General features: G+C 43.6%; 1 protein-coding gene across 7 annotated transcripts in view; it reads left to right on the forward strand.

Annotated features, from left to right (window-relative positions):
* The first annotated feature begins 423 nt into the window (after positions 1 to 423).
* Positions 424 to 24,710, forward strand: part of PPP1R12B (protein phosphatase 1 regulatory subunit 12B) — a 227,209-nt gene continuing 202,922 nt past the window's right edge. For 2 of the 7 annotated variants that reach the window (XM_055144255.1, XM_055144258.1), the window contains exon 1: positions 425 to 1,420. In XM_055144255.1, the coding sequence (XP_055000230.1) occupies positions 1,130 to 1,420 (291 nt within the window). In that variant the 5' untranslated portion in view covers positions 425 to 1,129. Of the gene's footprint in view, positions 1,421 to 24,710 lie in introns of all 7 variants that reach the window. The other 5 variants (XM_055144259.1, XM_055144262.1, XM_055144257.1 and 2 more) reach the window with 4 other exon arrangements.

The raw sequence follows: 24,710 nt of genomic DNA on the forward strand, positions 1-24,710 counted from the left end.
TAAAAATTTTATTATCAATCTCACAGTGATTATGAAAATCTCTTTATTTGTATATTTATTTCTGGTGCTTGGGATTGAACACAAATACAAAAATGTCTCACTGCCATAGGAGTTAAATGCACTCCATAGTAGCTTTCCGTAGCTCTGGAGGGAAGAATCATGAAAGAGAAGACATCTGTCTTGTCTGCAAAGAATTTAACATTCAAGAAAGTAGAGGAGCAAGATGCAGAGAGTAGTTTATTCTGAGCTGATACGTGCCAGGGATAAGCAATAAGTATCTTGCATCCTTATTTAATTCCACCACTCCTTGTGAACTATTATTATTCCCATTTTCCACATAAGAAAATAGGCTCTGAGAAGCTAGGTGTGAATTACATTTGAATTCAAAGCTTTTACTTTCCCATTGTACCTGGAGTTCTTCAGAGTCTAGAAAAAAGAAAGTGTGATAATTGAGTTATTTGGATAAAATATATAATACTGTATGTCTATATGCATGCTCATCTTCATCATACACATTAATAATTACGGTAATTAATACATGTTACTATTTGTTATAATGTTAAGACTCAGAGTAGAACCGTGTATTTGAGTCAGTTACTTTATGTCTTGTATCCTCCAATAGAAAAACAGTGATAATTTCCGTCTTTTTTCCACTTGAAAAAACTTACATGGTTATCAGGGAGCCAAGATTAGTTGGGAGTCACAGAAAGAATGAACTACGACTCCCAACATGCCCAAGGGGCTAATGCCAGTCCGAGAAACACTTCCAGCTTTAGGGCAAAGGTGACCTCGCAGGGTCGGGCGGCCAAGTAGGGAGCCAGCGGTCCGCCTCTCTCTTCTGGTACCTTCTGGGATTTGTAGTTCTTTTGACGGCAGAGCGCGCGCGCCAGGGCAGCTCTCGAACTACGACTCCCGTGAACCCCCGGGGCGCGGGCAGCGCCTGCGTGCCGAAGCCGCACGAGCGTGCGGGCGGTGCTAGGGGCGGGAGGAGTAAAGATGGCGGCTCGGGGGTCTCCGCCTTCTGCTCCCGGCTGAGGCTCCGCGAGGGAGGCGGCGGCGGCGACCCGAGCGGCGACAGCGAGCGAGCGAGCGGCGGTAGTGCGTGCAGCTGCGTGCCGAGGCCGGAGCGATGGCGGAGTTGGAGCACATCGGCGGGAAGCGGGCAGAGTCGGCGCGGATGCGGCGGGCTGAGCAGCTGCGGCGCTGGCGGGGCTCGCTGACGGAACAGGAGCCCGCCGAGCGCCGGGGCGCGGGGCGGCAGTCGCCGTCGCGGCGCGGGAGCCCCCGGGTCCGCTTCGAGGACGGCGCCGTCTTCCTGGCCGCCTGCTCCAGCGGGGACACGGACGAGGTGAAGAAGCTGCTGAGCCGCGGCGCCGACATCAACACGGTCAACGTGGACGGCTTGACAGCCCTGCACCAGGTAACGGTCCTCGGCGGCGCCCCGGCCCCCGCGGCTCGGCCCCGGCCCCCCGCACGTCGCCGCACCCGGGGCCGCGGGCGTCGCGGCCAGCCCGTGCCGGGCACGCCGCTCCCGCGGGGCTCGTCCGCGTCCTCCCCGGGCGGCCGCTCCCGCCCCCCGGGGTCGCCGCCTGCAGGGAGAGTGTCCCCGTCCGCCGGGTCGGGGTTTGTATTTCCCTCCACCTCCCCGGGTTGTCATGGTTACCAGGGATCTGGTCCCCGGGGTGGTGCGTGCCGCGGAGCCTGTGCCCCGGGGTGCGCGCGCGCGCACGGACAGTGACCCCCCCTGCCCGGGCCCGTTCCGGAGAGCCCGTCAGTTCTGTGCGGGGGCCCGGTTCTGGAACGGGTCAGCCCTCCGCGAGGGCCGAGTTTTCCCAAGCCACATCGCTCCACACAAACGTCAGTGACTTGTCCGGACAGGAGCTCCTAGAACACCCCTGAGCCCGCTGTCTGGGGGCGGGGGGCTTCCGTTCATAGCAGGGGTGTCCCCACCCCTGCCCCCCATATGGACTCTTCCTCTAGAGAACCCAACCACGTTCGTTGGATGCCAGTGGTGTGGCCCTTTTCTCCAGCCGGCAGCCGTGGCTTTCTCTCTAACATCCTTGCTCCCCCCTAACTTATCCCCTCTCCCCCAACCCCGGTGTCTACAGCCAAGCGTGGGGGTCTGTGCACGAGCGGACAGCTCTGTCCTGGCCATCACAGCTGGCCTTCCCTCACCTTATGTAACGAGATTCTGTACAGACTGACTGTCCTAACTCTGCATCCTCCTCCCCAAATGGGAACTTCAGATATTTTGGTAAGCTGGGAGCTGGACACCCACTCTTAATCTTTCTTGTTTTGCTTGTGCCGTCTGTGCGAAGTGAATGTGTTGGCACGAGAATCCCCTTTTAAATATTAATTTGATGTCAAACCACTTTCCCGAATGTATCAGCCAAATCATTTGAGTTACTCCTCCGTTGTGATCGAAACCTTCTCCTTCAGATGGAAGGAACTTCCTCTGCTTTTCACCCTGTTTGTGTATCCATTTTCTTTTCTCTTTGTAACTTCCCTGCACCCGAGATAGCAGTCAGCACTGCTGGTTATTTTGTTTTCACCTCATGTAAATTTCAGCTGGGAGATGTGACAAGTGATTATTCCCATTTTACAGAGATCTAGAAGTCAGAAATTGTTGCCTGTGCAAAGTTGGAAAGGATTGAGAAGTTTCTCTTAGGCATAACTTTATCCAGATTTAAATTCCAGAGCTTTATATCCCATCTAATAAGGAGCTGAATGTAAACAAGATAGAAGCTAAGAGGGCCACCTTCATTATTTAAACGCTTTGAACGATCTGAGAGGTAACTTCTTATTTTTCAGATGTATTTGGGATGGAAAGGAGGTTGCAATTTGGATAGTAGAAGAAATCATTTAATGCTTCATTGAGGATAAAAGTATAGTAGAATGCAGCTAGTTTTCTTGTCTGTGTGTTGTTTCATTGATTCATTATTTCATTAAAGCACATTAAAGAGTTTTCTTACTCTCTTACTAGCGCTCTTTCTTTTAAGGTTGATTCTGGTCCTTAACATATATAATAACACTCCAAGGAAAGTAACTGCTCTGAGCTGACTCTAGGTAGATCTCCTTCCTTTAACTACTGTCTGATCCCTTCTCTGAGATTGATTGTATTTGTACTGTTTAGTCTCACTCCATTATTGTGAAATACAACTTCTCCTAGTTAACATACTTTTCACAGTTAGCAATCTCTTGAAATAGGAGAGGAAGGAGAGGAGAGCTATGGAGTTAAAAAAAAAAAGTCCTACAAATGCTTTGGGTATGCTTACTTTATACTTACAGGGTGTCAGTGAGTTGAGCTGACGAGGTACACTCAATACTAGATAAATTCAGGAAAAAAATCAAAGATTTGAACTTCAACAGCCTTCTGTTGAGAAACTGTCTTTGAATCAAGACTTTCATTGAGTCAGAAACTCCCACTTCATTTTCCTGAGTTAATATGTGTGGCCCGAAAGACTCAAAGTACACACAAGGTTATTTTCAAGATGTGAGCTGGAGCTGCTAATAAGCATGGCAGTGAGTCTCCTGTATAACTGATGTGTCTTTTGTGCAATGGAGATCTAAATTACTTAGTTTAAATACCTATCTGTTAGACAAGCATGATATAAATTGTCAGGGTAATTGCCCCTTTCTTTTGTTTTGGTCTCTTGACCAAACTCTTTTTTTTTTTTTTTGGGTCACACCTGGCGATGCACAGGGGTTACTCCTGGCTCTGCACTCAGGAATTATACCTGGCGGTGCTCAGGGGACCATATAGGATGCCGGGAATTGAACCCGGGTCGGCCTACCCGCTGTGCTATCACTCTAGCCCTTGACCAAACTCTTGACCAACTCTAGGTGATCATCTTGGCATGTAGAATGCCCCCTCCCGCCCCCCGCCCCCAGTCTTAGATCTTTCCCCCTGTTCTCCCCTATCCCTCTCTACCTCCATGAATTTTCTCCTCTTCCTACAAGGTCACAGTAGATGATTCGAGCTTCAGGTTGGGGTGCCTTGATGCTTCTTTTGACGTAGAGATCTTCCTTTCTTGGTTGCTTTTACTTAGACCACGAGGTCTTAAATCAAAGATAACATGCTCCAGGGAGTCTATTTATACTTGAAATAGACTGGAATAAGAAATACAAGTTAGACCAACTCTGATCAGTCTTGGAGAGTAAGTAAATTTGGGTGACTAAACTAAGATTTAGGGAGCATGCACTCAGCCTCCTAGAACCTTCAATGGAAACAATGTTGGTCTGTTTATCCTCCAAATCACTTGTTTGCTCACAAAGAAACTCTTGTTTAATTTATCTACATTATAGGGAATCAACTGGATTCATAATTCTTTGTGGATGATGCTGTACTTTTTTTTTTCCTCTTGGGTGGGAGAGATAGGCCAATGGGCTGAGTGCATGCTTTGCAGGTAGGAAGCAGGTTTCATACCTGGCAATCCATATGGTCCTCCCTAGCCAGAAATAGCCTCTGAGAACTTATATGTGTGACCCCCAAAGCAAGAATATTTAAGAAAATTCTTTCCTGTATTTGTTTTGCAAGTTGCTTATTAGCACCTATCTTGGTATGTTTGCATTATGATATTGGGGTTCTAAATCTAGATACAAGTTCTTAAAACATTCTACACAGTTATTGAACTACTATAAGAGACAAATGCTTGCTTTCGAAAGTAAACTTTTTGGGATGTTTATAAATGAATGTCTGCTTTTTCCTTCAGAATATATTGTTTTAGTGCCTGTGTCTGTGCTGGGTGTACTGTAGGATATTACTGTCAGCCCAGTTCTTTTATCTGTTGTTACTCCTGTGATTCTTGCACCTGCACCCAAAGGATTTTTCTGGAAAAGCAAAATAGGGACCAATGAGAGGAGGAGACAAAGAAATTTATATTCAAAGGAAGGCAAAAGATTAAGATTACACTGTGTTCAAGTCAATATCAAATATAGGAAAGAATTTTCTTAAATATTCTTGTTTTGGGGGGGTCACATATGTAAGTTCTCAGAGGCTATTTCTGGCTAGGGAGATGGAACTTGGATTGACTGTGTGCGAGGCATGTGCTACATTCTTTTTTGTCTGTTTTTTTTTTTCCACATTTTTATTGCATCATTGTGAGATCGACCCTTACAAATCTAACCCTGTTCATGATTAGATTTCGTATGGTATTCCAACACCGATCCCTCCAATAGTGCTCATTTTCCACCTGCTGTTCAGAGGCTCCCAGTGATGCTGAAGGGACCGTGCAGTGATGGGGTTGAACTTGGGCCTCCTGCATGCAGAGTATGAGCTCAGCCCTTTGAGCTATATCAGATCCACAACTTTTTTTTTTTTTGCATTTTGGGTCACACCCAGTGATGCTCAGGGGCTACTCCTGGCTCTGCATTCAGGAATTACTCTTGGCAGTGCTTGGGGAACCGTATGAGACTCTGGGGATTGAACCTGGGTTGGCCTCGTGCAAGACAAATGCCCTACCCACTGTACTGTATTTCTGGCACCCATAATTTGTTCTTAACCCATTTCCCTACACCAGTGAATTACTTACTACTCTTAAAGTTTTGTCTGTGAAATGGCTCTTGTGTTACCTATGTGTCAGTGAATTCTGTGTAGTGACAGGTCCCAAGGAAAATGGGATTTACGAGTGAAGAAAATCCTCTTGGTTTCTTCCTTACTGCAGAGCTGGGTAGTCATCTGGACTTATTTTAGTAGTTTGCCTCTTCAGACGGTTAATATGATGCATCAGACTATGTTGAGCACCTGGCTTCTTGCCTTATGGATATTACTCCCAAGTTTCCATGCCTTAGTGGGCCTCAAAGTCATATTTAGAAATTAGGCTTATTTTTATGATGTTTTTTGAAGTCCAGATACAAGTGACATTTTTATATATCTCCTGGCCAAATTTATCTCCCTCTTTCTTAAAGTCTTGTAGAATAGACATATGCCACCATTAGGGCTTTTAAAGTTTCGAGGGAGTTTTTTAAATAGGCAAGCTGAGTTATAAGTGTAGCAAGTTCTTGGGATGTGATTACAGCATAGTGTCTATATTTAACAATACTGTGTGGTATATCTGAAAGCTGTTAAGAGAATAGACCATAAAAGTTCTTATCACTGGGGAAAATTGACCAGTTTTTCTTTATGTTAACTGTGTAGTAATGGGGGTAAATAAAACTTATCACTTTGTAATCTATACATATGTAAAAATAATTATGATGTACATCCAAAATGAGTACAGTGTTATTTATCAATTATAACTCAATAAAAATTATGAAAAAGCAATAAAAAATTTTGAAAAATTTAGCTAAGTTGTCTGTGTTTGTATATTAAATAAAGTATTACTAAAGCTAGTTTACTGGCCAGGCCTTGTTGGGAAATTAAAATTAAGATGTCATTTTCATTTAATTAATTAATTAATTTATTGTTTGTTTGTATGTTTTTGGATCACACCCGACAGTGCTTGGAGGATACTCCTGGCTCTGCACTCGGGAATCACTCCTGGTAGGCTGGGGTCCATATGGGAGTGCGGGGCTTGAATCCAGTTCAGACTCGTGCAAGACAAGCGCCCTGTCCACTGTGCTTTCGCTTAGGCCCTTATTTTTATTTTAGAATATTTTGAATCTGGAGCCAGAGTGATAGTAAAGTGGGTAAGGTGCTGCCTTGCCACACAGCCTACCCAAGTTTGATCTCTGGCATCCCAAATAGTTCCCCAAGCCCGTCAGAGTGACGGGTGCACAGCCCGAGCACTGCTGGGTATGATCCAAAACAAAACAAAAAATTAAAAAAAATTAAGGCATATGATATATGCAGTAAAATTCACTTTTTAAAATGTAGAGTTTTCTGAATTTTGACAAATGCATAAATTGTTATTAAAATCAAGACAAATAACATTACCCTCAAGATTTGTGTTCCTTTGTAACCAAATCCTCTTCCCACTACTATTCCATCCCTTTCATGTTACCAGGTTTTTGTTTTTTTCCCCTATGTTCACTTTGCAAAATAGATGAATCATACAGTATGAAAAATTTGAATTTAGCTCTTTTCACTTGCTATGTTGCATTGAAATTTAATCATACTGTTACATTTGCCATTGGTTCATTGGTGGTATTTTGGGGGGCCCACAGTTGGTGGTGCTCAAAGGTGAGTGCTTGGGAGACCATACAGAGTGCGGGGGATCAAATCTGGCTTGGCTGCATGCAAAAAACTGTCCCACTGTTTCCCAGTATTTCCATTTTGTATTCTGTTGTTTCCATTTTGTGTTCTAGTTACTCATTTTCATCAGCACTTGGTATTATCTCTCTCTCAAAAATTTTTGGGCCATCCCGGGCAATACTCAGGGCTTATTCCTGCCTCTGCACTCAGGAATCACTCCTGGCAGTGCACCGGGGACCATATGGGATGCCGGGGATCAAACCCAGGTCTGCTGCATGCAAGAAAAGCACTTATCCACTGTACTATTGCTCCAATCCTTAACTTTTTGGTTTTTTCTTTTTTCTTTCTTTTTCTTTTGTTTTTGGGTCACACCCGGCGATGCACAGGAGTTACTCCTGGCTCTTCACTCAGGAATTATCCCTGGCGGTGCTCAGGGGACCATATGGGATGCTGGGATTAGAACCCGGCTCGGCCGCGTGCAAGGCAAACGCCCTACCCGCTGTGCCATCGCTCCAGCCCCCATTTTTTATTTTTTCTTGGGAGGCACTCAGGCTGTGCTCAGGGTTTAGGGGTGACTCTTGGTTAATGTAGCCAGCCGGGCCAGGTAGTTCAATGATAGGGCCCCTGAATGTGGTGTTGCTTGTGGCCTGTGGGCCAGGGACCACCAGGGCCATCCTGGCAGTACTGGGGTAGGGTATCAGAATAGTACTCAGCAGTGCTGGGGGGCCACAGGTTACACCTGGTCATGCTCTGGGGTCATACAGTTCCGGAGTTGACTGGGGGTCCTTTGCCCTGACTCCTGTGCATTCTCCCTGACCCTTTTTCTTCTTAGAGCTGTTTAAAAAATTTGTTTAGGTTTTGGGCCCACCCCCGGCAGTGCTTAGGGGATACTCCCAGCTTGGTGTTGCTCCTGAGAATGCTCGGGAGACCATGTATTCCTGGGGATTGCATGCAGCAGGTATGTTGAGCTATTCCTCCTGCCCTGTAAAGCCATTTAAACAGTTACTTTGTGGTAAGTTATTTTTTTTTAAATGACAGCAATAATACTAGTTAGCAATAGTAGCAGCAAGAGTAGTGGGTATAAGTAGTAATAGTAGCTGCTGCTTCCAGAGTGAGCCAAGCACTGTTTTAAGTTCTTTTTATTGTATTAACTTGTACGCAGTATCCAAAAGAACCATGAGTAGGTGCTTTTGTTATTGTGAGCATTCACAGAGTTGGGAAACCTGAGACACTGCCAGTCACACAGATATAGATCTCAGAGCTAAAATTTATCTAAGCCCAATGGTCTGTTAGGGAGGTCCATGTTCTTAACTTTCTTTTTTTTCTTTTTGCTTTCTGGGTTCGATTCCTCTGTCCTTCTTATATTTTTTATATATTATATATAAAATATATAGAATATATATTATATATATTCTTATATATTCCTCTGTCCTTCTTATATTTTCTTATATTGGAGAGCCTGGCAAACTACCGAGAGTATCCTGCCCTCACGGCAGAGCCTGGCAAACTACCCTTGGCATATTCGATATGCCAAAAACAGTAACAACAAGTCTCACAATGGAGATGTTACTGGTGCCTCCTTGAGCAAATCGATGAACAGGACAACAGTGCAACAGTGCTTTTTGTACACCCAGCACCCAGCGATGCTTAGGGGTTACTCCTGACTCTGCACTCCAGAATTACTCCTGGCAGTGCTTGGGGGACCATATGGGATGCCAGGGATTGAACCCGGGTCGGCTGCATGCAAGACAAACGCCCTACTCTCTGTGCTATCACTACGGCCCCATGTTCTTAACTTTCTGTTACCTCTTATAAGACTATTTCACCTCTCATCGTTAAAAAATTTTTTTAAAAGAAGAAGTTGAAAAGCATTTAAAAATCAAGCTGCTCAGATAATACCACTCGCATTTTATTTTATTTATTTATTTATTTTGGATCACACCTGGTGATGAAAAAGGGTTACTCCTGGTTCTGCACTCAGGAATTACCCCTGGTGGTGCTTAGGGGACCATGTGGGATGCTGGGAATTGAACCCGGTCGGTTATGTGCAAGGCAAACGCCCTACCCGCTGTGCTATCACTCCAACCCCACTACTCACATTTTAGTGTGCGTTCCTTTCAGATATTTCCCCCCCGTGGAAGTTCATCATATGAAGTTTTTTTTCATCTGTTCATCATTTTGTTCTCTGAAGATGTTCAGGTAGAAATATTCTGTTTTTTAAAAAACATGATTCAAATCTTATCATTTCCTTAAGTTGGTTCTGTTTTTCTCTTATTTATTTATTTAGGGTTTTTTTTTTTTTTTTTAGCCACATCTGGCAATTGTGGGGTTACTCCTGACTCTGCACTCAGGAATTACTCCTGTTAATGCTTCGGGCATCAAATGGGATGCTAGGGATGGAACCTGGGTTGGTCAGGAGCAAGGCAAGTGCCCTACGTGCTGTGTTATAGCTCTAGACCCCTGTTTTTCTTATATCTAAAATGAGAAACTTGATTGTCAGCATAAAAGTGAAAATTGAAGCAGTGAATATGGGAGGAAGGGAGCAAATATAAAAGAGGAGCAAAATCTCAGATAGGCTGAGGAAGAAGTTCAAATGAGAGTTACAGGTGTCTGTGGTATACTGAGTATTGTTTCAGAGTTGGCCACATCCTTATTCCTGGAACCTGTGAATATTACCTTACACAATAGAAAGGACTTTGCGATGTTGATTAATTTAAGATCTTGAGAAGAGTGGCCTGGATTACCCAGGTGAACACAGTATAGTCATATGAATTGTTATAGAAGGGAGGGAGGCTGGAGGAGAACAGAGTCGGCCTGTGATGGGATGATAAAAGCAAAATATTAGAACAATAGTGGAGGAAGGGGTCATGTGTGTGCCAAAGACTGTAGCCGATCCTTAAAAGCTAAAAAAGAGAGAGGAAATGAATTTGACCTTGTGAGCCTTGCTACACAACTTTAGCCCAGTGAGACGTGAGACTGATTTTAGACTTTTTTTCCGTGGGGCCACTGCCAGTGCACTGGGGGTGGGGATGCCCGGGGGCCACACTTTAGCAGTGCTCTGCCTGACTGTGACTGGAGTCCTGATGGGCTGCTTGGTGCCTGGGTCTGGTACTTGCTTAGGCCTGGGGTAAGCATCACCATGGTGCTTAGGGTGATTTCAGACTTCGAATTTTTAGATCTGTTAAATAATAAATATGTAGGGTTTGTTGTTGTTGTTGCTATTTGCTTTTGTTTTGTAGCCCTAGCAATGTTCAGGGGTCACTCCTGGCTCTGCACTCAGGAATTACACCTGGCGGAGCTTGGGGGACCATATAGGATGCTGGGAATCAAACCCAGGAGGGCTGCATGCAAGGCAAGTACCTTAGCTGCTGTACTAGCACTATAACTCCAAATGGTGTTTTTTTAAAAATTTGTTTCCAGTGCCACAGGTCAAACCAAGGGCTGAGCTACCACCGAATAAATGTACTGTTTTAAGCCACTAAGATTGTGGTAGTAAATTTTAGAGGAAGAGGAAACTAATATCTGTGACGAGAACTAAGCACAGCCATACTAGTCAGAACTGTGAAAATAAATGGAGGAGAAGGCCTTAAATAAAACTGCTGGTTTTTGGAATGGACTTAGAGGCAGTGTTTGCCTTGCATGTGTGATATCCTGGGTTTGATCCCTGGCACTGGATACACAAAATAAACAAAGGACTGTTGGATTCGATCCCTTATCACTTTCAAAGCAGCAGTTTTAGTAGGGAGAGGTTTTTTTTTTTTTGAGTTTCATGAATATGATGAGACTTTTTTCCAATTAAAAAAACTGTGCTATAGCTCACATAACATAGGTATATTCATGTTAATGTTTATGGTTTTGTTATACAAATTTATTGCACCTTCACCACCGCTAAAATACCCAAGACCCTCGTCTCTGCCCTCCAGTCACTTGATGTCTACCTCTTCCTTTTCTCCCCACCACCTCCACTGTTTGGTAACCTATTTTGTAATCAAAGTCCACGGGTTTGTTACCATCTGATAACTGTCTACTCCCTTTCTGTATACCACAGATGAGTGAGATAATTGGTATTTGTCCTTCTCCCTCTGACTGACTTTGCTTCATGGGCTGCCCTACGGCTCCATCCCAAGTTGTAGTCAGCTGTGAGATTTCATCTTTTCTTAAGGCTGAGTAGTTTTTCATTGTGTATATGCACCATAACTTCTTTATCTAGTCATCTGTTACACATTTGGATGATTTCCGTAGCCTGGCTATCATACTAAGCACTACAAAAAACATAGGTGTGCTTACATCTTCTTGAATTAATGTTTTTGTGTCTTGAGGGTAGAAGTTGAATCACTGTATCATATGGAAGCTTTATTCTTACTTTTGGAAGAAATGTCCATTCTGCCTTTCATGAATAACATTCTCACCAATTATGAATGAGGGTTTTTATCTCACTACATTCTCACCAACACTGCTTGCTTCTACTGTGTGTTTTCTTTAAAAATCTGTTTTTTTTTTTTCTTTTTGGGTCATACCCGGCAATGCACAGGGGTCACTCCTGGCTCTGCATTCAGGAATCACTCCTGGCGGTGCTCAGGGGACCATATGGGATTCTGGGAATTGAACCCGGGTCAGCCGTGTGCAAGGCAAACACCCTACCTGCTGTGCTATTGCTACAGCCCCCCCCATCTTAATTTGTATTAAAATTAAAAAAATTATATCACCATGATTTACCAAGTTGTTCAGTTGTTTCAGGCATTCAGTGTTTCATTACTAATCCCACCACTGGTATAACCTTCCCTCTACCTATGTGCCCAGTTTCCCGCCGAACTCCCAAGTCTGCCTCCTTAGCAGGCACAAACAAATTTACTTCATATTGTTTATTATGACATAAAGGCAAGTAGAATTTAAAAGAAGGTCAAAAAAAGTCAATTTGTGATAATTATTGTTATATCTCACTGTGGTATTACAAAATTCATTGAAGATTACTGGGCTGGTTGTTGCTAGTTGAGCCTTTTGTGTTACTGTTTTTGCTCTTTGAGGTTGGTGGACTTCTACCAACTTTCCCATCAGGTTTGATGTGGCCCTACTGGGTACTGTGAAATTGCCTCTAGTGTGTCTAATATATGCCATTCTCAGTGGTGTGAGATATCTCATTGTTGTTTTGATTTGCATTTCCCTGATATGATGATGGACACTGTTGCATATGTCTGTGTGCCTTCTTTGGGGAAATGTCTGTCCATTTCCTCTCCCTATTTTTCATGGAGTTAATTGGATTTTTGTTGTTTAGCTTTGTGTTTTTATGTACTTAGAATATGAGCCCTATGATGTAATATTTTCTTCCATTCAGTCGAGTGTCTTTATTTTTTTATTTTATTTTATTTTTTTTTTTGGTTTTTGGGTCACACCCAGCGATGCACAGGGGTTACTCCTGGCTCTGCACTCAGGAATTACCCCTGGCGGTGCTCAGGGGACCATATGGGATGCTGGGATTAGAACCCGGGTCGGCCGCGTGCAAGGCAAACGCCCTACCCGCTGTGCTATCGCTCCAGCCCCGAGTGTCTTTATATTTTAACCTAAATTTCTTTCACCATGTACAACAGTTTTAATTTGATTTAGTCCCATTTGTTTATTTTAGCTTTGTTATCTTTACCAGAAGAGGCAGATCATTGAAGAGAACGATGAGGTCCATGTACTGGAGAGTCCTGCTTATGTTTTCCAGACTGTGTTTTGTGTATTCTGGCTTCATCTCAAGGTCGTTCATCTACTTTTATTTAGCTTCTTGTGTATGGTACGAGACCGGGACCCAGTTTAGTTTTCTGCATGTGGCCATCCAGTTTTCCCAGCATCATTTGTTGAAGAAACTTTTCTTTCTCCATTTCATGAACCAGGCTTATTTGTCATAGATGAACTGAGGGGTTGTTTCTTGGCATTCAGTTTTGTTTATTTTTGTTTCTGGGCCACATTCAGTGGTGCTTAGGGGTTACTCCATGCCTGGTGGTGTTCAGGAGACCATAGGGAGTGTCGGGGATCAAACATGGGTTGGGCACATGCAAGGCAAATTCCCTGTCTATCTATCTCTCTAGCCCCATTGGCACTCAACTTTATACCATTGGCATGAGAGTCTGCCACACAGCTTTGATTACTTTAGCTTTGTAGTACATTTAAAGTCAGGAAATGCAATGCCTTCCGTTTTTCCTTTTTTTTCTTTTCGGAATAGCTTTGACTATTAGAAAGTTTTATAATTCCTTGCAAAGTTCAGTAGCATTTGTTTAAAGTCTTTCAAGAATTTCACCAGAATTTTGAGAGGGGTTGCGTGGGATCTGTTACTCCTTTGGGTAGAACAGGCATTTTGACCATGTTAATTATTTCAATCCATGAACAAAGATATTTTTCCATTTCTGGTGTTCTCTCTTTATTTCTATTGTGACTAATAGATCTTGATGTATGTCTTTCACATCTGACTTTACCCATTCCTGGTTACTTGATGTTTTTTGGACACTTATTCTAATATAAATATTAGATACACTTAAATATTATTAGAATTATTCCTGGTGGTGCTCAGGGGATCATATGGGATGCCAGGGATTGAACCCCAGTTGACAGTGTGCAAGGCAAATGCCCTGGACCCTCTTCCTTTCTTTCTTTTTCTTTTGATTTTTAGGCCCTGCTAGGCAGTGCTTAGGGCTTACTCCTGGCTCTGTGCTCATGGAACCATATAGGTGGAACTCAGAGACCTTATGTGTATTGAACCTTTGTCAGCTGGGTGCAAGGCAAGTGCCCTGCCTACAGTTCTGTCTCTCAAGCCCAGAGTCTAGTTTAGGATCTTCTATGTATATTATTTTGTTATCTGCAAATAGTGATGTTTAACTTCTTTTCAAATTTGGGTGCATTTTATTTCTTTTTATTTAGTACAGCAGAGAAAGTGAGCATACTTGCCTTGTGCCTAATCTTAGAGGAAAGGCTTTTGCTGTTGAGTAGATGTTGCTGTGGATTCAGTGTATTTGGCCATCTACCTTTTTTTTTTTTTTTTTTTTTTTTGCTTTTGCTTTTTGGGTCACACCGAGCAATGCACAGGGGTTATTCCTGGCTCATGCACTCAGGAATTACTCCTGGTGGTGCTTGGGGGACCATATGGGCTGGGAATTGAATCTGGGAATTGAACCTGCGTGGGCTGCATGCAAGGCAAACACCCTACCCGCTGTGCTGTCCCTCCAGCCCCTGGCCATCTATCTTGAGACATGCTCCTTCTGTACAGGCCTATTATGTTGAGGTTTTTTTTTTTCCCCCACGAATGGTGTGAAGCAAGAAAGTTTTTACTGAAACTTACTTGGAAGGATGTTAGGGAAGAGAAAGCGACAAGTACATGTTTGAGAGAACACAGGCTTCTCCAGTGTGGGAATAAGCAAACAAAGAAATAGGCAAGTTGGCAAAATACATGTGCAAGGGAGAACACTGGGCTTGAAGAGCAAGATCACTTGAGTTTTATCTTTGCTTTTGTTGATACATTGTATTACATTAATTGATATATATATATGTTGAGCCATCTTTGCATCCCTTTGTATCTTTTTGTTTGTTTGGTTTTTTTGTTTTTGGCCACACCCTGTGGGGCTTAGGGTTGCTCCTGGCTCTGCACTCAGGAATTACTCGGAATTACTCTTGGCGGTGCTTGAGGGACCATGTGAGATGCTGGGACTTAAACCTGTGTTGGTTACGTGTCAGGCAGGCACCCTACACACTGTACTATCTCACTGGGCCCCTTTGTATTTTTTTCTTCATGAGTCTATAAAGTTTTGTCAGGTTTTTTTTTTTTTTTTTTTTTGGTTTTTGGGTCACACCTGGCGATGCACAGGGGTTACTCCTGGCTCTGCACTCAGGAACCACTCCTGGCGGTGCTCAGGGGACCATATGGGATGCTGGGATTTGAACCCGGGTCGGCCGCGTGCAAGGCAAACTCCCTACCCTCTATGCTATCACTCCAGCCCAAGTTTTGTCAGTTTTATTATTATTACTATTTTTAAAAAGGGCTCCCAGTTTTATTTAACTTGTATTATTTTTTTGGTTTTCTATGTCATTGTCTTATGTACTAATTTTTATTATTTACTTCCTTCTACTTTGGGATTTATTTATTCTTTTTCTAGTTTCTCAGACTGTGAGGTTATTGACATGAACTTTTTTTCTTGTGTTCTTACATAAGTCTGTGTTCTTTCCCATAGACCTGATAAGTTTGTTTTCTTTAACATTTGTTTTAAGGAATATCTTTATATCTTATTTGATCTTTACTCTTTGACTCAGTAGTTATTTACCAAATTGTTGTTCCATTTCCAGATGTTGGAACTTTTTCTAACTTTCATTGTATGGTTAATTATCACTTTCATGCCATTCTTCTATGAAAAGATAACTTGATATGATTTCTATTTTTATATCCTTATGGACACAAGTTTTGCCACAGCATGTGCCTTATCCTGGAAAATGTTCTATGTGCATTGGAGAAGACTGTTTATTCCATTTTGTGGAGATGGGAGGTCCTCCACATGTCTTTAGTTAATTAATTCAAATTCTTAGAATTTTTCATTTCTTACTGTGGTTCTGTCGAATTGATCTGTCCAGAGACAAGAATGGGTTTGTTAAAGTCTCACTACTACTATGTTGCTCTTGATGTATCTCCTCAGATCTATTAGAAGTTGCTTGATAAACTTTTTTGACCCTTTGTTTGGTGCAAATTGTTGATAAGAATTAAGTTCTCATGTTCAGTTAATCCCTTATCCTCTATGAAATATTCTATCTCTTATTATTTTCTTTGTCTTAAATACTGTTTGATCAGATACAAGTGTGGCTAGCCCTGATTTTTATTTTATTTTATTTTATTTATTTATTTATTTATTTTTTGGTTTTTGGGTCACACTCGACGATGCACAGGGGTTATTCCTGGCTCTTCACTCAGGAATTACCCCTGGCGGTGCTCAGGGGACCATATGGGATGCTGGGATTAGAACCCGGGTCAGCCGCGTGCAAGGCGTTTAAACGCCCTACCCGCTGTGCTATCGCTCCAGCCCCTGATTTTTATTTTTATTATTTTGGCTTTTTGAGTCAAGCCTGGCGATGCTCAGGGTGTTCACTCAGGAATTACTCCTGGCATGTGTGGGGGGACCACAAGAGATGCTGGGAATTGAACCCAGGTCAGCTGTGTGCAAGGCAAACGCCCTACACACTGTACTGTTGCTCCAGCCCCCCCCCCCATCCCTGATTTTTTTTTAATGTACTGTTAACCTGATGATTGCTTTTTTATTTGTTTTGGGGTCATACCCAAATGTTTCAGCTGTTGTTTGAGAATGATACCATCAATCCTTCAAATCTTACTAATAGTCATGCAGGGTAGAGGATTATTGGTTGGAGATTCTTTTCATTTATTACTTTGATTATATCATTTCATTCCCTTCTTGTTCATAGACTTTCATTTTAGATATCTGTTATTAGTTTTATGTTGCTTCTCCCTTGTATTTGAGGCTTTGCTTCCCTTTTTTTTTTTTTTTAGGTGGTTTATCTCTCTTTGGTTCTTGTCATTCTGATTGTAGTATATCTTGGTGTATTTCTGTGTGCGGTATTTATTTCACTTATTTATTTAGGCCTTCCGGGTTAATGCACATTGTCTCTCCTTAAGGGGGGAGTTCTCAACTATTATCTCTTCTGCCAGCCACTCAGCACATTTCTTCTCCTTCTAGAATTCCTGTTTGGAAGTTGTTCCTTCTTCTGTTGCCCACTAAATATCTTAAATTATCTTCATTAAATTTGCACATAGTGGATTAGCATGTTAAGTGAAATGAGTCAGAAAGAGAGGAACAGACATAGAAAGATTGTACTCATATGTGAAATATAGAGTAACAGAATGGGAGACTAACACCCAAGAATAGTAGAGATAAGTACCAGGAAGATAAAGGGTGCTAGGAGGGCCCGCTCGGGATGGGAGATGCAGGCTGAAAGTAGACGATAGACCGAACATGATGGCCACTTAATGCTTCTCTTGCAAACCACAACACCCAAAAGGAGAGAGAGAGAGAGAGCGAGCAAAAGGGAATGCCCTGCCACAGAGGCAGGGTGGGGTGGAGGGGACGGGGTGGGGGTGGTGGGAGGGATGCTGGGACCATTGGTGGTGGAAAATGGGCACTGGGGGAGGGATGGGTATTCGATCATTGTATGACTGAAATGCAAACACGAAAGTTTGTGAGTCTGTAACTGTACCTCACAGTGATTCACTAATAAAAAATTAAAAAAATTGTCTTCATTAAATTATCTTCATTAAAAAATCTCTTCCATTTCCTGTCTTTATTGCTGATGTGTGTGCCTTGTCTTTGAGGTTACTCATTAGATTTTCTACTGCTTCCATTTTGCTGCTGAGTCTACTCCTATATTCTCTAGGTCCTTAGTTTCTGCTTAAATAAGTTAATTTAATTTTTTTTCATCAATCTTTCTTTGAGTTTACTGACTCTACCTTCCAATGGTTTTCTCACCCTTGAGAGAATCATTGTCCTGAAATTATCCTTGAGCAGTGTAAAAAGTTCTGATGTACTTGAGTTTCCTGGGCTTCTATCTCTATCTGTTAATGTAGATGAATTTCATTTAAAAATTATTCTGATGCTTTTTGCATACTAAGGGTGGAGCTCTGAGTTCTAAGTGGCTCGAGCAGTGACCACTGTGGTCGTATTTACAATACCAGGCTAATGCCTATAACTACTGATTTCTAGCAGTGTGAATCTTGTGAAGATTTCTTTTTCTTTTTTGGGGGAGGTAGCAGGGGAGGGGGGATGGGCGGTGAGGTCCACACCCGGTGGTGCTCAGGGTTTACTCCTGGTGAACTCGGGACCATTTAAGATGCTGGGGGTCAAATCCAGGTTGGCTGCATGCAAAGCAGCGGCCTCTCCTCTGTGCTGTCGCTCGGGCCCTGGTGAAGATTTCTTCAATGCTTACAAGATCAAACTGGTGCACCAGGTTGACAAGAGGGGATTTGTGGTATCCTGTAGCTGTTATAGCACCAGGTCTAGCTGGCCTGGGCCCTTCAATTGATGTAATGTCACAGTCTTCCTTGCTTGGGCAGTGATGAAGATTGCGGTCACTTCCACCCAATTACGGCTATTCAGGGAGCTGATATTTGTAGCTGTGAGGGGATCCTTGAGTTTGTCAGGTCTAGTTTGGGGAAAATTGCTCCGAATCATAGCCTGATGGGCGGACCTCACCTCTGCAGTATCTGCTGCCAGGGCCAACAGCTCCCCGTGCTTCCTTGGGAACAGCTGCTCGCAGCTGTGTCCTGGAGACAGCTGTGGTGTGTCTGTGCTGGGGACTGCCAGTTCCCAGTCTCTTCTGACAAATGGGCACAGGCACAAAACAGAACCTTCTGGAACCTTTGCACTCAGTGTCCTATGACTTAGGTGTTGGACTTGATATGCCCAGAGCTAGTTTTTGCTTTGGTGAGTGCTTGTGTATAATCGATGTTCTATAAGTCCTTTGCATTCAGCACCCCGCCTCACTCCCTCCTACTAGCTTGGTGTTTCCTGCCAGTCTCTGGGCTTCCCAGTTCCATTTTCCTTTTGGCCTCTCCTTAAATTCCCCCTGCCAGAGAACAGGTTCCTTTGCTCCGGATTGGCCTACAGTTCTTCCTTCTGCAGAGCTGAGGCTCCTAATGGTGATGGTGTTTTCTCCATTGAATTTTCTTAGCAGACGGGTTTGGGTGCAGTGCTCTGTTTAGTTTTTATGTAGATGAGGCTTGGTGTTGAAGCTGCATGAACGCTCAGCACTCTTTCTTCTTAGCCATATTGGCCCGACCTGGAGCTATTGCTTGTATTTCTTTTTGTTGGTATCATTTCTTTTGTTTTGGGGTCATATCCAACTTTGCTCAGGATTTACTCCTGGCTCTGTGCTCAGGAATCATTCATGGCAGGGTTCAGGGGACCCTATGTGATAATGAATATTGAACTCTAGTCGACTGCATGCAAGGCAAGTGCCCTCCTCACTGTACTATCACTCTGGCCCCTGTGGCTTATATACTTATATATCTATGTATTTATTTAAAGCTTTCATGTTTGAGTTTCAGTCATACAATGATCAAACACCCATCCCTCCCCCAGTGCACATTTTCCACCACCGATTTCCTCAGTATTGCCCCCCCCCCAGCTCTCCCCTGCCTCTATGGCAGACAATTTCCCCCATATTCTCTCTCTCTGCTTTTGGGCAATATGATTTGCAATATAGGTACTGAGAGGCTATCACGTTTGGTCCTTTATCTACTTTCAGCACACATCTCCCATCCTGAATGATTACTCTAACCATCTGAACAGTCAGAGCAAACACAGATTCAAAGCCAAAGGCAGGAAAACAATTCTACAGGCAAACAACTCCCTGATATATATTAACGTTAGATCTAAGAAATCATTGCCTTATCCAGAGTCATAAAACTTATCCATTTTCTTATAAGGGTTTCATAATTTTAGCTATTACATTTGGGTCTTTGATCAATTGTGAGTCAATTTTCATATTGCATGAGGTAGAGAGTCAACAAAAAAGAAATTTCCCTATCCCTAGTTTTTAAAAAGTTTTATATTTATTTTATCTTTCGAGACTGTCCCCAGCAGTGCTCAGGGGCCTGTGAGCTGCTTCCGGGAATACTCTACCCGTGGGTCTGACGGATTGGTGCTTGGGTAGTGATGTGACGCTCCTGGGTGCAGTGGGGCACATGGTGGTGCTTGGAGGCCAGGAAGTACTGTGGATTGAAGTTGGGGTCTTAAATATGCAAGGCATGCATTCCAGTACTTTGAACTTTAAAAATATTTTTTAATATTGAAATTTTTTTGGCAGCCTGGTTCGGCACTGAGATTTTAGCAACCCCTCCTTGCTCATCCTTCTCAACGCAGCTGTGTTGGGGGCTCTTCCAGGGTCAGGGGAATGAGGCCCATTTTGTTACTTTTTTTGGCATATCGAATACTCCACGGGTAGCTTGCCAGGCTCTGCCATGCGGGTGGCATGTTGTAACGATCAGCATGCCACACACCTTGTGCATGAATGTGCTGCTCATGTACAAAAAGTACTGGCCGGGTAGACACAGCGGATGCAAGGAGTCCAGCCCTGCATCTCTGGGCAGCACCTGTTGGTTCACTCTTCACTGGTTGGCACCGTTGCCACCCCCTCGACACGCTGAGGTGGTGAACCACCGAGGGGGAGGTTCACTGAGCAAGGAGAGGCTGCTAAAATCTCAGGGTCGAACTAGCCTGCCAAAAAAAAGAAGGACTAAAATGACTGTCTGCACTTTTAACGCACATACACTGGCATCAGAAGCATCCATAGAGGACCTGATGGTGCAAGCGCAGATCAAGTATGATGTCATTGGATTGACTGAGACGAGAAGGCACCGATCACGTCACGCCATTTCCAACATTGGGGAGGAACTGTTCCTCGGAACATGCAACAGTAGAAGCATCAATGGTGTCGGTATCCTTGTCAACATGAACTTGGCCATGAGCATTGATTTATTCGAATGCCTAACAACCCGAATTGGACATTTCCATTTGAATAGATGTGGCTCACTGCTGGCAGTTTCTATCTTCGTTGTCTGTGCACCAACATCCAACTATGACGAAGAAGAAATTGAGAAGTTCTACATGGAGCTGGAGAAGTTCTATAAAGAAGACCACATCTTCTGCAAGGTCATTGTTGGTGATTTTAATGCCAAGATAGGACCAAGAAGGTCACCCAAAGAACTTCACATCGGGACCCATGGCTTAGAATGGAGCGAACAGGGTGAGAGACTCATCATGTTGACCAAGACCATCCATGGTAACTCGAAGTTCCAAAAGGCCGAATCTAAATGTTGAACCTGGGAGTCTCCTGGTGGACAGTTCCACATGAAATTGACCACATCATATTCAGTCGATGGTTTTGCCTGACCGATGTTGCTGTTGTCCCGAAATTCTAAACAGGATCAGACCACGGTCTTCTTCATATGAAATTCTACTTCACGGAGTGGGGACAAAGGGCTGCAAAGTTTAAGAAGAGAACTCCCAGAACGACTACCAACTGGGAGCTCTTTGTCACTATTGTGACAATATGGAAAGATGCTGTCATTGACAAGATCAGCGAGGAATACAATCGACTGGTTCAGCACCTCCATGTGAGGAACGCCTAGAGAGAGAAAGCCACAAAAAGATGCCTGTCTTTGGAAACTTTCGAGCTCATTCGTCAACATGGTTTGGTGTGAGCCTCAGGCAATCACAAACTAACGTCCAAGCTCGCAAAGCTGTGCAGAGAAGCGATAAAGAAGGAACTTTATTCCTTCTTTAAAAAAAGAGAAGAGTAGCAGGTTTGGCTGATGTGGCAGAAGCCAGGAAAAATATTTGCAACGCCCGCCTGTTCTTCGCCAACTATAAGACCAAGATGACTGTCCTCCGACATCCTGATGGATCTATCACATCTTCCAGAAGGGCAATGGAAAAGGTTATCCACGACTTTTACACGGACCTCTTTGATAGCCACGTCAGCCTGCCCACATACCAAATTCCACAGGATGGATATGTCTTCCCAGTGTTCTCCCTTCCAAAATTCAACCCGCCATTTTGTCGGTAAAGACGCGTACAGCACTGGGTGGAGACAAGGTCAGACCTGAACGCCTGAAGAATCTGCCGCCAGTACTCGTCAATACACTGGATCGGCTCTTCACACACTACCTGTCTGAATGCAAGGTTCCGTCCCAATGGAAAACCAGCAGGACCATTGGTTATGTAATGTTCATTGATATAAAGAAGGCCTTTGATTCCCTTGAGACTGAAGCGATCATCAAAGCCCTAGCCAAACAGGGAGTTCAAACTCAGTACATCGGGATCCTCCTCAAGCTGTATTATGGGTTCACCACCAGGATCTCACCATTCTACAAGGAAGTGATCATCGACGTAAAGAGAGGGGTTTGGCAGGGTGATACCATTTCACTGAAACTCTTCAGTGCCACCCTTGAACATCATGCAATGACTGGAGTGGGAAGGAATGGGAGTGAAGATAGATGTCGGCAACTACACCACCTCCGATTCACTGATGGCATCATTCTAATAAGACCAAACATTAGCCAAATGGCATGAATGTTGGCTGACTTCGACCATGAGTATGGAAAGATCAGACTGAAGTTGAATCTCAGAAAGACAATGTTCATGATAAATGGACTAGTTCCTGACGTTCCATTTGCTCTCAATGGAACGAACATCTCCGAATGCAGCAATTATGTGTACCTGGGTCGAGAACTCAACGTGATGAACAACCTGGCACCTGAGCTGTGCAGGAGGAGGAGAGCAGCGTGAAATGCCTTCAAGAGCACTGAAGAAGTTGTTAAGAGGATGAAGAACCTCTAGTTCCGGGCACATCTTTTCGACTCTGCCGTTCTTCCTGCACTAACATATGCTTCAGAAACCTGGACCCTATGAAAATAGGATGAGAACGCTATTCAGGTCTCCCAAAGAGGAGTTGAAAGAGCTATGCTTGGAATATCATGTTTCACTCAAGTGAGAGAAGGAATCCGGAGTTCCAACCTCCGTCATGATCGAGAATCAGGGACACTATCTCATTTGCTAAGGCGTCAAAAGTCAGATGGGCTGGACACATAATGCGATTTAGAAATGACCACTGGACTAGAGCCATTACTGGATGAATTCTATGGGACATCAAAAGAATGCCTGGCTGCCCACCTATGAAATGGTCAGACTTCTTCGTCAAGACAAGACCCTGAACAAATGGTTTGAGGCTTTTTGTGTTTCTGGAGTGAGCATACACCATTGGGCTACACTAGCACAAGACAGGGACAAACGGAGATGTTATTGGCACCCACTCGAGTAAATCGATGAGCAATGGGATGACAGGTGATAACAAGGGATACAAGTGATTGAAATTTTTGATAAGCATTGAGTAAAGTGCAGAAATGTACAGATTTTTTTTAAAATGAACTAAAGACCTAGGTTACTATTGCTTTGATCACTGTAGCACTGTAGCACTGTCATTCCATTGTTAATCGACTTGCTCAAGCGGGCACCAGTAACATCTTCATTGTGAGACTTGTTACTGTTTTTGGCATATCGAATACACCACGGGTAGCTTGCCAGGCTCTGTTGTTCAGGAAGGATACTCTTGGTAGCTTGCTTTGATCAACAAATAAAAAATTATTTACTGTTATTATATCTCAAATAGTATGCCACTTAATAACCCTGGAAAGTTTAAAGGAATTAATGGCATGATTTTTCATATAAAGGACCTTAAATGTGCTAGTTATAGCTTGAACTGGGCAGTGAATCTGTTATTTTGTATTTCTAGGTAGATCTGTGACTTCTTGCAGGGGATGTTGGGCTACATCCAGCTGTGCCCACGTGTTAATTCCAGCTCTGTGCTGGGGTTAGATTATTTCTCCCAATAGTTCTCTGGGGGAATCATTTGGTGCTGGGGATCGAACCAGGATTGGCCGCATGCAAGGCAGGCACCCTACCCTTCTGTATTATCTCTCCAATCCTGGGAGATCTGTGTGTATCTTGAGTTTTAAAACTAGTGTACATCTGCATTATTGTGATCTGGCCTGGGGTGGCTCACAGACACCTCAAATTCAATGTGTTTCAGGGACAGAGAGATAGTTCATCTGGCTGAGTAAAGGCTTTGCATCCGGGAAGCCTGGGCTTGGTCCCTGGCACTGCATGGTCCCCTGACTACCACTGGCAGCTTCACTCAGGCACCACCAGTTGTGACATGATGCCCCCAGCCCCTGAAACAAACAAGCAAGCATTCAACATATTTTATATGAGTAACTTCATCTTGTGTGTGTGCTTTTCAACAAAGGACACCTTCTTCTCTCTAGTTATCATGTCAAACCTGGCTTGCATCTGTGATTCTATATTTTATGATTTTTTCAGTGGTGTTCTCCACATCCTCCACACCCTTTGTTGTTTGTTGACTTGAGTCTCACACTTGTTGCTTGTTTGCAGTGCTCACATGCTTGGCTGTGGTGCTTACACAGTTGGTTGTAGAGTTTACACACTTGCTTGTGGAGCTTGGGCCCTTGGTTGTGACACTCCTGAGAGACTATACTTAGGGGCTGCTGGGGGTCTCCTTGGCAGTGTCCACATCCCTGGGCTTTGGTCAGCAATACTGTTCAACACTGATTAGCACTGAGGAGGCAGGAGGGATCCAAACAGCAGTGGTCATTTTGTGGGATCACAGTCGCCAAATTTTGTGGATTCTACCTCCTGTCTCTCGAATCTGTTCTACTTTGATTTTTCCTTCGTCACCAGTCCTGTCATTCTCTCTCATGTAGTTCACAGAAGCAGTCAGTTGAGTAGCGTGCTTGCATCTGCTCTTGTCTTCTCCAGCCATTTCCCACATATTGGCCTACAAGATCTGAATATTACACTTTCCTTTAAAGATTTTCAGTGGTCTTCACTGCACTGCTCTCCAGTCTTGCATTTTGCCATTCCCAACTTCAAATTCTCTGCTTCACCTGTATCCATCAGTCTTTTATTTTCTCAGCTATGTCACATTTATTTCCAAGCTTTAGGACATTTTCTTTCTACCCCCACCCTTATTGGCTCTC

This window comes from Sorex araneus, chromosome 7 (assembly GCF_027595985.1).
Source record: "Sorex araneus isolate mSorAra2 chromosome 7, mSorAra2.pri, whole genome shotgun sequence".
NCBI classification, from domain to species: Eukaryota; Metazoa; Chordata; class Mammalia; order Eulipotyphla; family Soricidae; genus Sorex; species Sorex araneus.